Source organism: Bufo bufo, chromosome 2, assembly GCF_905171765.1.
Source record: "Bufo bufo chromosome 2, aBufBuf1.1, whole genome shotgun sequence".
Lineage (NCBI taxonomy): Eukaryota > Metazoa > Chordata > Amphibia > Anura > Bufonidae > Bufo > Bufo bufo.
This window is the reverse complement of record NC_053390.1, coordinates 839524796-839540549: the sequence shown is the minus strand read 5'-3', so window position 1 is coordinate 839540549 and position 15754 is coordinate 839524796. Positions and strand designations below refer to the sequence as shown.

General features: G+C 52.5%; 1 protein-coding gene and 1 long non-coding RNA gene across 2 annotated transcripts in view; one reads left to right on the top strand and one right to left on the bottom strand.

Moving 5' to 3' along the window:
* The window catches only part of TTC31 (tetratricopeptide repeat domain 31), a 40341-nt gene extending 24880 nt beyond the window's left edge, over window positions 1–15461 (bottom strand). The window contains exon 1 of the mRNA XM_040419480.1: window positions 15324–15461. Coding sequence (XP_040275414.1) covers window positions 15324–15333 — 10 coding nt within the window. The 5' untranslated portion in view covers window positions 15334–15461. The remainder of the gene's footprint in view (window positions 1–15323) is intronic.
* LOC120990581 lies at window positions 12144–14110 on the top strand. Its single transcript, XR_005776455.1, has 3 exons — window positions 12144–12734; window positions 12786–13851; window positions 13966–14110. It is a non-coding gene; the product is annotated as an uncharacterized LOC120990581 (long non-coding RNA).
* Window positions 15462–15754: the final 293 nt, after the last annotated feature.

The window sequence follows — 15754 nt, the reverse complement described above, 5'->3', positions numbered from 1 at the left end:
CCCCCTGATGCACCCCTAGAGTAGAAACTCCAAAAAAGTGACTCCATTTTAGAAACTACAGGATAGGGTGGCAGTTTTGTTGGTACTAGTTTAGGGTACATATGATTTTTGGTTGCTCTATATTACACTTTTTGTGCAGCAAGGTAACAAGAAATAGCTTTTTTGGCACTTTTTTTTTTTGTTATTTACAACATTCATCTGACAGGTTAGATCATGGGGTAATTTTATAGAGCAGGTTGTCACGGACGCGGCGATACCTAATATGTATACATTTTTTTTTATTTATGTAAGTTTTATACAATAACTTCATTTTTAAAACCAAAAAAATGTTTTAGTGTCTCCATAGTCTAAGTGCCATAGTTTTTTCAGTTTTTGGGCGATTATCTTGAGTAGGGTCTCATTTTTTGCGGGATGAGATGACGGTTTGATTGGCACTATTTTGGGGTGCATATGACTTTTTGATCGCTTGCTATTACACTTTTTGTGACGTAAAATGGCAAAAAATGGCTTTTTTTACACTGTTTTTATTTTTATTTTTTTACGGTGGTCATCTGAGGGGTTAGGTCATGTGATATTTTTATAGAGCCGGTCGATACGGACGCGGCGATACCTAATATGTATACTTTTTTTTTATTTATGTAAGTTTTACACAATGATTTCATTTTTGAAACAAAAAAAAAAATGTTTTAGTGTTTCCATAGTCTAAGAGCCATAGTTTTTTCAGCTTTTGGGCGATTATCTTGAGTAGGGTCTCATTTTTTGCGGGATGAGATGACGGTTTGATTGGTACTATTTTGGTGTACATGCGACTTTTTTGATCACTTTTATTACCTTTTTTGGGAAGTAAGGTGGGCAAAATTTCAATTTTCTCATAGTTTTTATTTTTTTATTTTTATGGCGTTCACCGTGCGGGGAAAGTAACATGACCATTTTATAGATCAGGTCGTTACGGACGCGGCGATACCTAATATGTGTAGTTTATTTTATTTTTTTTAATTTTTATTCAGTGATAAATGTGTTTTTTTTTATCTTAACTTTTTTCACTTTTTTTTTACATTTTTTTGACCCAGACCCGCTTGGTTCTTGAAGATCCAGTGGGTCTGATGTCTGTATAATACAGTACAGTACAATATATATTGTTCTGTACTGTATTTTACTTACACTGAACAGATCTATGCTTTCAGCATAGATCTGTTCAGCACCATGGACAGCAGGACGCCTGAGCAGGCGTCCTGTTGCCATGGGAACCCTCCCCGTCTGCTCAGAACTTCGCAGACGGGGAAGGGTAAGCACGGGGCTGAGGGGGGCTCTCTCCCTCTCCATCGGGGGGCTGCAAAGGCACAGCAGCCCCCCGATGGAGAGGGAGTGAGCTCCCTGACCGATGACAGTTAACTTTTTCCATACAGCGGTCCGTACGGACCGCTGTATGGAAAGGGTTAAACGGCTGACATCTGCACAGATGTCAGCCGTTTATACCAGGGTGCCAGCAATGTGCTGGCACCCTGGTACAACCACTAGAAGCCAACGATCATTCATGGGAGGCGGGCGGGGGATCGCGATCCCGCCTGCCGCACCGCCCGCCTCCCGCAACGCCCCCACCGCATGCGACACCCCCCCCGCACCACCCGCCGGCATCAAATCATGCAGGGGTGCAGGGGGGGGGTAAAAAATATAGATTTTAGCCACTCTAAAGTTTCTGATCCCCGCGGTCAGGGACCGCGGGCATCAGAAACTGCAAAAAGCGCAGCAAACCGCAGGTCTGAATTGACCTGCGGTTTGCTGCGATCGCCGACACGGGGGGGGTCACATCACCCCCCCTGGCGTTGTCACAGGATGCCGGCTGAAGGATTTCAGCCGAAATCCCGTTCCATTTAACCCCTCGGGCGCCGGAATCCCGATTTAAAAGTTAGGACGTACCGGTACGTCCTTGGTCCTTAAGGACTCGGGAAATAGGGCGTACCGGTACGTCCTATGTCCTTAAGGGGTTAATACTTTAAAATATTGTTCTTTTCCTTTCATCATGCTGATTTTAGTTTTTATTGTTTTTTTCGATAGTCAAACTGGTTACAATGCGTTGGCGATCTATCCGGGACCGCTTCAGGAGGGATTACAACAAGGAGGTTCGGGCCCCGAGTGGCTCCGAAGGAACCTCAGGGGCCACCTACATCCATACGGCGGCCCTGGGGTTCCTACGAAAGGCGATGGCACCAAAAAGGTAAATATTTATAACAACTGTTCAAAAAATACATTGTAAAGGGGCTGTCTGAGACAGCGGAGTGTTTGGCTCTCCTGTTTTGGCCAGCCCCCACAGTCAGAGGACAACTGTTCTCTCCGTCTGAGTGTAAGGGGCTGTCTGAGACAGGGTAGTGTTTGGCTCTCCTGTTTTGGCTAGCCCCCCACAGTCAGATGGACAACTGTTCTCTCCGTCTGAGACAGCGGAGCGTTTGGCGCCCCTGTTTTGGCCAGCCCCCCACAGTCAGATGGACAACTGTTCTCTCCGTCTGACTGTAAGGGGCTGTCTGAGACAGGGTAGTGTTTGGCTCTCCTGTTTTGGCTAGCCCCCCACAGTCAGATGGACAACTGTTCTCTCCGTCTGAGACAGCGGAGCGTTAGGCTCTCCTGTTTTGGCCAGCCCCCCACAGTCAGATGGACAACTGTTCTCTCCGTCTGAGACAGCGGAGCGTTAGGCGCCCCTGTTTTGGCCAGCCCCCTACAGTCAGATGGACAACTGTTCTCTCCGTCTGACTGTAAGGGGCTGTCTGAGACAGGGTAGCGTTTGGCGCCCCTGTTTTGGCCAGCCCCCTACAGTCAGATGGACAACTGTTCTCTCCGTCTGAGACAGCGGAGCGTTTGGCGCCCCTGTTTTGGCCAGCCCCCTCGGGAGCCTGACCAACCTCCTGAGGCGGAACCGGAACAGATCGCCAGCGCCAGCCCTCCTGTCCCTCATGCATCGGCTCAGGACAATCCAGGTGTCCTACCGGGTCCCTCCACTCAACAGAGGCTCTTAGGTTTTTGTCAAAATTTGAGAGCCCTGGTGAGCAGGCAGAGATCCGGTAGGCCAAATTGAGCTGATTATGCGAACCTTGTAGAGGTCGTTTCCAACGCTCTAGAAGGTTTTGCCCAACATCAGATGGAGTTTGGTGCTGACTTGATTCGCCGCTGGGAGGGGGCGGAGTCGGCGTGTCAACGCAGCCCAAACTACCATTATGGGCTAAGCATGATCAGTTTGATGGACTCAATGACGCCCGAGCAGTTACATGAGTTCAAGATCATGCTGGAGAACGGGTCATGGGAAATCATGCACCGCCCCCAACCCCTCCCCCCATCCCACACGGGTGGCCAGTACCGCCAACCTTTCCCTTCCCACCCCCCCGAGCATGTGTTTCCTTCTGTCTCTTATTCTTCTCCTACTTCTTTTCAACCTCCCTCCACCTCTACACATGCTCGGGTCCCCTCCTCCTCCTCAGACCCTTCCTTTCTCCACACCCCGCAATTACGCCTGTGGCCCGTAGTTTTACCTCATGGATCGCCAGGACAGGGGGGCTACCATTGCCAGCCCCAGACCATCAACCCCACGACAGTCCACCTCCCCTCACAGTTATGAACAGTTGTAAATATAATTTTTGTTTATATTTATTTTATTTATTTATTTTCTGTATAAAAAATAAAAAAAAGTGTATACTTGACTGCACTGTGTTTTATTGGCACTACAGCTGTGTTGAAATTAAAACTACCCCAGTCTCACTACTGTGCGTTTATTACAACACCCGTGGTAGTTTTTATATCAAAACAGCATTAGTGCCAATGTCGTAAGATCCATGACCATCAATAATGAGCGATCTTTTGGCTCTTTATTGATCGTAGACCCTCTGATCGGCCCGTGAACAGTAAATGCTTGTTCATTGTTCAATCTTGTGCCCTTTCATAGGAGCCCTTGTGGGAGTCACGGTCCATCAGCATCATCAGGAATTCATCAATAAATTGTGATTTTAACGTTTAATGATTTCCCGATGACGCTAATATAAACCAGTGTGATTACCGCAAGGGACATACAGTTTTTAAAGGGGTATTCACATAGACAATGGGGGGATTTCACTTGAATATGTCCCCATTGTCTGATAGGTGTGGGTAAACATTGGTAGGACCCGCACCTATATCGAGAACGGAGCGGGGAGCACTGTTGCTGTAGGACACATTTCCCGTGGTACGTCCACCACCAGCGCTAATCCCCGACTCTCACATAGAAGTGAATGGAGGGCGGCAGCACAGTGCGACCTCATCTACTTTCTTGGCTTCGTTCTCAATATATGTGAGGGTACCAGCCGTGGGACCCGCACCTATAAGACAATGTAGATATATCTTAAAGTGGTATGCCCCCATTGTATGAGATGAGAAAACCCCTTTAAGGCCTCTTGCACACGACTGTATGCCCCAAGAGACATACGGTCCGTGAGCGGGCCCTATGTCCCGTAGTGGCATTGATCGTGCGCACGAGAGCACACAGCATCATAGTGTACAATCACCCTGCGCAAGTCGAGCTGCCCGCGGGGACATAGTCTTGCACTAATAGATCATATGAGTGCGGGACAATAGCCCAGTGTGCGGCACAACACGGTCAGCATCACGATGCTCTGTACTCCCGTACGCACGATCAGGGACATATGGCCCGCTAACGAACACTATACATCTTTAAGTGCATGTAGTCGTGGACAAGAGTCCGAAAGGTGTGGTCCATGATCAAAGCCGGACCAGCTTTGGAACTTCAACAAGATAGCCCTGGAGAAATGTAGGAGCCTGACCACCCTATAGATCTGAATACATGAAGATGGAACCTAGAGATGCTTTTCCTTCCAAAACGGATCCGCTAAACGGATGACAAAACGGAAACCAACGTGACAAACGGATCCGTCTGAATGGCTTCCGTTTATTGACGGATCCGTTTGAAATGCCCTTCAAACGGATCCGTCAAACGCTAGTGTGAAAATAGCCTTACTTTTCACAGCCCCCCCCCCCCCATACATATATGTACAAGATAAGACGTTACTCAATGCAGTCCATGTAGCATATAGACGGACCCCCGAGGAGTCGCACATCACTCCTACTTGTCACACATTCTATATTCATGTATTATTATGGACTTCTTATAATCTACAGACTCTTCAGAGGGGTCCGCACATTGGGAGCTCTTACCCCATCTTGGATCTCAGGTACCATTGATGATGTCACGGTCAGTACTCTCTCTGTTTTCTCCTTTCTACGCCCCAATCTTCTGTCATTACTTTTCTTCACTCACAATAAGGACACTGTTTTTGCCCCTGTCCCATTTTTTTTCTTTCATTTGTCCATATTTCTTCTTTTTCTATCCTCCTGGCATATGGGATCTGGCTGCGTTCCTCCAGACCCACCCGGCAGTGACATCACTTGCGCCCTCGCCGCGATCCCCTGACCGGTACCATCCCCCCCTGCTTGGACCCAGATAGGTTCCCTGTACGTGTTCATCCTCTTCCCCCGCTCAGCAGCAGTGTACACGGAGGAGGACTGAGGAAGGCGCCACTTCCTGGACACGGGAAGTGATGTATTTGGACACAGAGGTTTTCCCGCCCCCTCCCTGTATACACCATGCTGGTCTCCACATACTGAATGCTCCTGATGAAGGGGGCACTAAGACCCCGAAACGCCTTGAGCACCTGGCCTGCTCTTACCAATAAAGGAACCAACCAGAAGACCCCTGCTGTGGAGGGACCCAGGCGAGGGAGGTCTGCGGGGGCCCCTGGTGGAGTCGGTGGTCTCTACATACTGCTTGTATTAGCAGCAGAATTATAATATATCTAGATCCAATTATAATTCTCCAAGACCTTTTACTGGTTAATAGATCATATCACCGGGTGCCCCCATTATTGGGTATCCCTGACCTGGGACGCACCCACCTTTCATTCCCTTGCCCATTTGTTTATGGAACGGTTGTCCGTACACACGCGATCACGCCTGGCAGCGGTTGTCCGTACACACGCGATCACGCCTGGCAGCGGTTGTCCGTACACACGCGATCACGCCTGGCAGCGGTTGTCCGTACACACGCGATCACGCCTGGCAGCGGTTGTCCGTACACACGCGATCACGCCTGGCAGCGGTTGTCCGTACACACGCGATCACGCCTGGCAGCGGTTGTCCGTACACACGCGATCACGCCTGGCAGCGGTTGTCCGTACACACGCGATCACGCCTGGCAGCGGTTGTCCGTACACACGCGATCACGCCTGGCAGCGGTTATCTGATTCCCTACTCCCAATTTTCCGTCTGTCCGTCTTTTGGCGCTCTGCGGTTACTCCCAGATTCCCCAGGAGTCTCTCACACTCTCCTTTTCTTTATTTTCCCTACCTCATGTCCTGTAGAATACATACATACAACATGTGACACATCACGGAGCTGACATGTCCTGTAGAATACATACATACAACATGTGACACATCACGGAGCTGACATGTCCTGTAGAATACATACATACAACATGTGATACATCACGGAGCTGACATGTCCTGTAGAATACATACATACAACATGTGACACATCACGGAGCTGACATGTCCTGTAGAATACATACATACAACATGTGACACATCACGGAGCTGACATGTCCTGTAGAATACATACATACAACATGTGACACATCACGGAGCTGACATGTCCTGTAGAATACATACATACAACATGTGACACATCACGGAGCTGACATGTCCTGTAGAATACATACATACAACATGTGACACATCACGGAGCTGACATGTCCTGTAGTATAGAATACATACTACATGTGATACATCACGGAGCTGACATGTCCTGTAGTATAGAATACATACTACATGTGATACATCACGGAGCTGACATGTCCTGTAGAATACATACATACAACATGTGATACATAACGGAGCTGACATGTTCTGTAGTATACATACATACTACATGTGATACATCACGGAGCTGACATGTCCTGTAGAATACATACATACTACATGTGATACATAACGGAGCTGACATGTCCTGTAGAATACATACATACTACATGTGATACATCACGGAGCTGACATGTTCTGTAGAATACATACATACTACATGTGATACATCACGGAGCTGACGTGTCCTGTAGAATACATACATACTACATGTGATACATCACGGAGCTGACATGTCCTGTAGAATACATACATACTACATGTGATACATCACGGAGCTGACATGTTCTGTAGAATACATACATACTACATGTGATACATCACGGAGCTGACATGTCCTGTAGAATACATACATACTACATGTGATACATCACAGAGCTGACATGTCCTGTAGAATACATACATACAACATGTGATACATAACGGAGCTGACATGTCCTGTAGAATACATACATACTACATGTGATACATCACGGAGCTGACATGTTCTGTAGTATAGAATACATACTACATGTGATACATCACGGAGCTGACGTGTCCTGTAGAATACATACATACTACATGTGATACATCACGGAGCTGACATGTTCTGTAGAATACATACATACTACATGTGATACATCACGGAGCTGACATGTCCTGTAGAATACATACATACTACATGTGATACATCACAGAGCTGACGTGTTCTGTAGAATACATACATACTACATGTGATACGTCACGGAGCTGACATGTCCTGTAGTATAGAATACATACAACATGTGATACATCACGGAGCTGACATGTCCTGTAGAATACATACTACATGTGATACATCACAGAGCTGACGTGTCCTGTAGAATACATACATGTGATACATCACGGAGCTGACATGTCCTGTAGAATACATACATACTACATGTGATACATCACGGAGCTGACATGTCCTGTAGAATACATACATACTACATGTGATACATCACGGAGCTGACATGTTCTGTAGAATACATACATACTACATGTGATACGTCACGGAGCTGACATGTCCTGTAGTATAGAATACATACAACATGTGATACATCACGGAGCTGACATGTTCTGTAGAATACATACATACTACATGTGATACATCACGGAGCTGACGTGTCCTGTAGAATACATACTACATGTGATACATCACAGAGCTGACGTGTCCTGTAGAATACATACATGTGATACATCACAGAGCTGACGTGTCCTGTAGAATACATACATGTGATACATCACGGAGCTGACATGTCCTGTAGAATACATACATACTACATGTGATACATCACGGAGCTGACATGTTCTGTAGAATACATACATACAACATGTGATACATCACGGAGCTGACATGTCCTGTAGAATACATACAACATGTGATACATCACGGAGCTGACATGTCCTGTAGAATACATACAACATGTGATACATCACGGAGCTGACATGTCCTGTAGAATACATACAACATGTGATACATCACGGAGCTGACATGCTCTGTAGAATACAGACATACAACATGTGATACATCACGGAGCTGACATGTTCTGTAGTATACATACATACTACATGTGATACATCACGGAGCTGACATGCTCTGTAGAATACATACATACAACATGTGATACATCACGGAGCTGACATGTCCTGTAGAATACATACATACAACATGTGATACATAACGGAGCTGACATGTCCTGTAGAATACATACATACAACATGTGATACATCACGGAGCTGACATGTTCTGTAGTATAGAATACATACTACATGTGATACATCACGGAGCTGACGTGTCCTGTAGAATACATACATACTACATGTGATACATCACGGAGCTGACATGTTCTGTAGTATAGAATACATACAACATGTGATACATCACGGAGCTGACGTGTCCTGTAGAATACATACATACTACATGTGATACATCACGGAGCTGACATGTCCTGTAGAATACATACTACATGTGATACATCACGGAGCTGACATGTTCTGTAGAATACATACATACTACATGTGATACATCACGGAGCTGACATGTCCTGTAGTATAGAATACATACAACATGTGATACATCACGGAGCTGACATGTCCTGTAGAATACATACTACATGTGATACATCACAGAGCTGACGTGTCCTGTAGAATACATACATGTGATACATCACGGAGCTGACATGTCCTGTAGAATACATACATACATACTACATGTGATACATCACGGAGCTGACATGTTCTGTAGTATAGAATACATACTACATGTGATACATCACGGAGCTGACATGTTCTGTAGTGTAGAATACATACAACATGTGATACATCACGGAGCTGACATGTTCTGTAGAATACATACATACAACATGTGATACATCACGGAGCTGACGTGTTCTGTAGAATACATACATACGACATGTGATACATAACGGAGCTGACATGTCCTGTAGAATACATACATACGACATGTGATACATAACGGAGCTGACATGTCCTGTAGTGTAGAATACATACTACATGTGATACATCACGGAGCTGACATGTTCTGTAGAATACATACATACGACATGTGATACATAACGGAGCTGACATGTCCTGTAGAATACATACATACAACATGTGATACATCACGGAGCTGACGTGTCCTGTAGAATACATACATACGACATGTGATACATAACGGAGCTGACATGTCCTGTAGTATAGAATACATACAACATGTGATACATCACGGAGCTGACATGTCCTGTAGAATACATACATACTACATGTGATACATCACGGAGCTGACATGTTCTGTAGAATACATACATACTACATGTGATACATCACGGAGCTGACATGTTCTGTAGTGTAGAATACATACATACAACATGTGATACATAACGGAGCTGACATGTCCTGTAGAATACATACATACTACATGTGATACATCACGGAGCTGACATGTTCCGGTCACAGACATATAATCCAGTAATGTGGGATTAAACCCACTGTGCTGCGGAGTCTCCCTTAGCGGTGAGATTACAGCCGGATCCGCACAGATCACGTTCCAATAATAAGATGGCACAGTAAGGGTTAAAGGGGACTGGAAACAGTCAGTATGCAGGAATGGTCCCTAACACAGTCCTTGTGTCTCCTCCGGTGCACGCCCCCGCCATGTGGAGCGCATGTACGGTTATCTGGTCCGGGCGTACAGCGCAGGCGGTAATCTGACCGGAGGAAGGGTCGAGAATCCCAGCTCTTTAATATGTCGCTGCCTCTTTAAGGGACCAAAAGTAATTGGACAATTAACTTAAAAGCCACTTAATGGGTTCTTCCCTCGTTAGGCCACACGAGCGGGTGCAGAGCATTAAACTGGCAGCAAGTCCTGTCCTCCCATCACACAGCTTCGTGTCAGTGTAATGCCACAGATGTCAGGACTGTGGGGACCGCACAGCATCAGTATAACTGCTGAGTGATCCCGTCAGTGGAACGGAGGGCAGGACGGGACCCCTCACTGACAGTTTAATGCAGCGAACCCGAGGTCTCACAGCGCCCCCCGCCGTACACCACACACCGAGGTCTCTGAGGACACAGGGGTGACCGGTATCACAGCGCCCCCCGCCGTACACCACACACCGAGGACACAGGGGTGACCGGTATCACAGCGCCCCCCGCCGTACACCACACACCGAGGACACAGGGGTGACCGGTATCACAGCGCCCCCCGCCGTACACCACACACCGGGGTCTGAGGACACAGGGGTGACCGGTATCACAGCGCCCCCCGCCGTACACCACACACCGAGGTCTCTGAGGACACAGGGGTGACCGGTATCACAGCGCCCCCCGCCGTACACCACACACCGGGGTCTCTGAGGACACAGGGGTGACCGGTATCACAGCGCCCCCCGCCGTACACCACACACCGAGGACACAGGGGTGACCGGTATCACAGCGCCCCCCGCCGTACACCACACACCGAGGTCTCTGAGGACACAGGGGTGACCGGTATCACAGCGCCCCCCGCCGTACACCACACACCGAGGTCTCTGAGGACACAGGGGTGACCGGTATCACAGCGCCCCCCGCCGTACACCACACACCGAGGACACAGGGGTGACCGGTATCACAGCGCCCCCCGCCGTACACCACACACCGAGGTCTGAGGACACAGGGGTGACCGGTATCACAGCGCCCCCCGCCGTACACCACACACCGAGGTCTCTGAGGACACAGGGGTGACCGGTATCACAGCGCCCCCCGCCGTACACCACACACCGAGGACACAGGGGTGACCGGTATCACAGCGCCCCCCGCCGTACACCACACACCGAGGACACAGGGGTGACCGGTATCACAGCGCCCCCCGCCGTACACCACACACCGGGGTCTGAGGACACAGGGGTGACCGGTATCACAGCGCCCCCCGCCGTACACCACACACCGAGGTCTCTGAGGACACAGGGGTGACCGGTATCACAGCGCCCCCCGCCGTACACCACACACCGAGGACACAGAGGTGACCGGTATCACAGCGCCCCCCGCCGTACACCACACACCGAGGTCTCTGAGGACACAGGGGTGACCGGTATCACAGCGCCCCCCGCCGTACACCACACACCGGGGTCTCTGAGGACACAGGGGTGACCGGTATCACAGCGCCCCCCGCCGTACACCACACACCGAGGACACAGGGGTGACCGGTATCACAGCGCCCCCCGCCGTACACCACACACCGAGGTCTCTGAGGACACAGGGGTGACCGGTATCACAGCGCCCCCCGCCGTACACCACACACCGAGGTCTCTGAGGACACAGGGGTGACCGGTATCACAGCGCCCCCCGCCGTACACCACACACCGAGGTCTCTGAGGACACAGGGGTGACCGGTATCACAGCGCCCCCCGCCGTACACCACACACCGAGGTCTCTGAGGACACAGGGGTGACCGGTATCACAGCGCCCCCCGCCGTACACCACACACCGGGGTCTCTGAGGACACAGGGGTGACCGGTATCACAGCGCCCCCCGCCGTACACCACACACCGGGGTCTCTGAGGACACAGAGGTGACCGGTATCACAGCGCCCCCCGCCGTACACCACACACCGAGGTCTCTGAGGACACAGGGGTGACCGGTATCACAGCGCCCCCCGCCGTACACCACACACCGGGGTCTCTGAGGACACAGGGGTGACCGGTATCACAGCACCCCCCGCCGTACACCACACACCGAGGTCTGAGGACACAGGGGTGACCGGTATCACAGCGCCCCCCGCCGTACACCACACACCGAGGTCTCTGAGGACACAGGGGTGACCGGTATCACAGCACCCCCCGCCGTACACCACACACCGAGGTCTCCGAGGACACAGGGGTGACCGGTATCACAGCGCCCCCCGCCGTACACCACACACCGAGGTCTCCGAGGACACAGGGGTGACCGGTATCACAGCGCCCCCCGCCGTACACCACACACCGAGGTCTGAGGACACAGGGGTGACCGGTATCACAGCGCCCCCCGCCGTACACCACACACCGAGGTCTCCGAGGACACAGGGGTGACCGGTATCACAGCGCCCCCCGCCGTACACCACACACCGGGGTCTCTGAGGACACAGGGGTGACCGGTATCACAGCGCCCCCCGCCGTACACCACACACCGAGGACACAGGGGTGACCGGTATCACAGCGCCCCCCGCCGTACACCGCACACCGAGGTCTCTGAGGACACAGGGGTGACCGGTATCACAGCGCCCCCCGCCGTACACCACACACCGGGGTCTCTGAGGACACAGGGGTGACCGGTATCACAGCGCCCCCCGCCGTACACCGCACACCGAGGACACAGGGGTGACCGGTATCACAGCGCCCCCCGCCGTACACCGCACACCGAGGTCTCTGAGGACACAGGGGTGACCGGTATCACAGCGCCCCCCGCCGTACACCACACACCGGGGTCTCTGAGGACACAGGGGTGACCGGTATCACAGCGCCCCCCGCCGTACACCACACACCGGGGTCTCTGAGGACACAGGGGTGACCGGTATCACAGCGCCCCCCGCCGTACACCACACACCGAGGACACAGGGGTGACCGGTATCACAGCGCCCCCCGCCGTACACCACACACCGAGGACACAGGGGTGACCGGTATCACAGCGCCCCCCGCCGTACACCACACACCGGGGTCTCTGAGGACACAGGGGTGACCGGTATCACAGCGCCCCCCACCGTACACCACACACCGAGGTCTCTGAGGACACAGGGGTGACCGGTATCACAGCGCCCCCCGCCGTACACCACACACCGAGGATACAGGGGTGACCGGTATCACAGCGCCCCCCGCCGTACACCACACACCGGGGTCTCTGAGGACACAGGGGTGACCGGTATCACAGCTCCCCCCGCCGTACACCACACACCGAGGTCTCTGAGGACACAGGGGTGACCGGTATCACAGCGCCCCCCGCCGTACACCACACACCGAGGTCTCTGAGGACACAGGGGTGACCGGTATCACAGCGCCCCCCGCCGTACACCGCACACCGGGGTCTCTGAGGACACAGGGGTGACCGGTATCACAGCGCCCCCCACCGTACACCACACACCGAGGTCTCTGAGGACACAGGGGTGACCGGTATCACAGCGCCCCCCACCGTACACCACACACCGAGGTCTCTGAGGACACAGGGGTGACCGGTATCACAGCGCCCCCCACCGTACACCACACACCGAGGTCTCTGAGGACACAGGGGTGACCGGTATCACAGCGCCCCCCGCCGTACACCGAGGTCTGTGAGGACACAGGGGTGACCGGTATCACAGCGCCCCCCACCGTACACCACACACCGAGGACACAGGGGTGACCGGTATCACAGCGCCCCCCGCCGTACACCACACACCGAGGACACAGGGGTGACCGGTATCACAGCGCCCCCCGCCGTACACCACACACCGAGGACACAGGGGTGACCGGTATCACAGCGCCCCCGCCGTACACCACACACCGGGGTCTCTGAGGACACAGAGGTGACCGGTATCACAGCGCCCCCCGCCGTACACCACACACCGAGGTCTCTGAGGACACAGGGGTGACCGGTATCACAGCGCCCCCCGCCGTACACCACACACCGGGGTCTCTGAGGACACAGAGGTGACCGGTATCACAGCGCCCCCCACCGTACACCGCACACCGAGGTCTCTGAGGACACAGGGGTGACCGGTATCACAGCGCCCCCCGCCGTACACCACACACCGGGGTCTCTGAGGACACAGAGGTGACCGGTATCACAGCGCCCCCCACCGTACACCGCACACCGAGGTCTCTGAGGACACAGGGGTGACCGGTATCACAGCGCCCCCCGCCGTACACCACACACCGAGGTCTGAGGACACAGAGGTGACCGGTATCACAGCGCCCCCCGCCGTACACCGAGGTCTGTGAGGACACAGGGGTGACCGGTATCACAGCGCCCCCCGCCGTACACCACACACCGGGGTCTCTGAGGACACAGGGGTGACCGGTATCACAGCGCCCCCCACCGTACACCACACACCGGGGTCTCTGAGGACACAGGGGTGACCGGTATCACAGCGCCCCCCGCCGTACACCACACACCGAGGTCTCTGAGGACACAGGGGTGACCGGTATCACAGCGCCCCCCGCCGTACACCACACACCGGGGTCTCTGAGGACACAGGGGTGACCGGTATCACAGCGCCCCCCACCGTACACCACACACCGGGGTCTCTGAGGACACAGGGGTGACCGGTATCACAGCGCCCCCCGCCGTACACCACACACCGAGGTCTGTGAGGACACAGGGGTGACCGGTATCACAGCGCCCCCCGCCGTACACCACACACCGGGGTCTCTGAGGACACAGGGGTGACCGGTATCACAGCGCCCCCCGCCGTACACCACACACCGGGGTCTCTGAGGACACAGGGGTGACCGGTATCACAGCGCCCCCCACCGTACACCACACACCGGGGTCTCTGAGGACACAGGGGTGACCGGTATCACAGCGCCCCCCGCCGTACACCACACACCGAGGTCTCTGAGGACACAGGGGTGACCGGTATCACAGCGCCCCCCGCCGTACACCACACACCGGGGTCTCTGAGGACACAGGGGTGACCGGTATCACAGCGCCCCCCGCCGTACACCACACACCGAGGTCTCTGAGGAAACCATTATATATATATATATGGAAGCAGTGAGTGGGCGGAGACATCTCTGGTCATGTGATCATCAGCAGCCAATAATAACTACGCGGACTGAGAAAAGAAAGTAGTTTCTGCCCCGCCCACTGCCAGGTGTAACTCATCTCACCGGCTAATCATCACCGCCGGGGTTGGTCAGCCGTCCAGACACGGGCACTCACCCAACTCCATCTCTCCGGCTTACGCCGCGTCCGCCATTCTCCCCGGGCCCGCCTCTTCCGGATTTCCCGCCTCCGATTGGTTATCATTATTATCAACGCCCTGATCGATAATCCCCGCCTTATATTGTAAGCTCCTCCTTCTTACCTGACGTCACAGACTGATACGGTCACATGATATGAGATCCCAGATCGGGGTGTAGCGTTATATTACCCTTCCTCGTTAGATTTCCCTACCCCCTGACTTCCTGTCGCATCGGCGATGACGTATGGAGGCGTGTCTTAGTTTTTACAATCTGAGCATGCGTAAAAGGCCAGTCTTGGGAAAGTCTCACTGCCGATTTCAGCAGCACACTGGGACACTGCGCATGCGTCGGGGAGCCGAGGTAGGGAAAAATTACGGCCCAGTGCGCAAGCGCGGTTAACTCATGAAA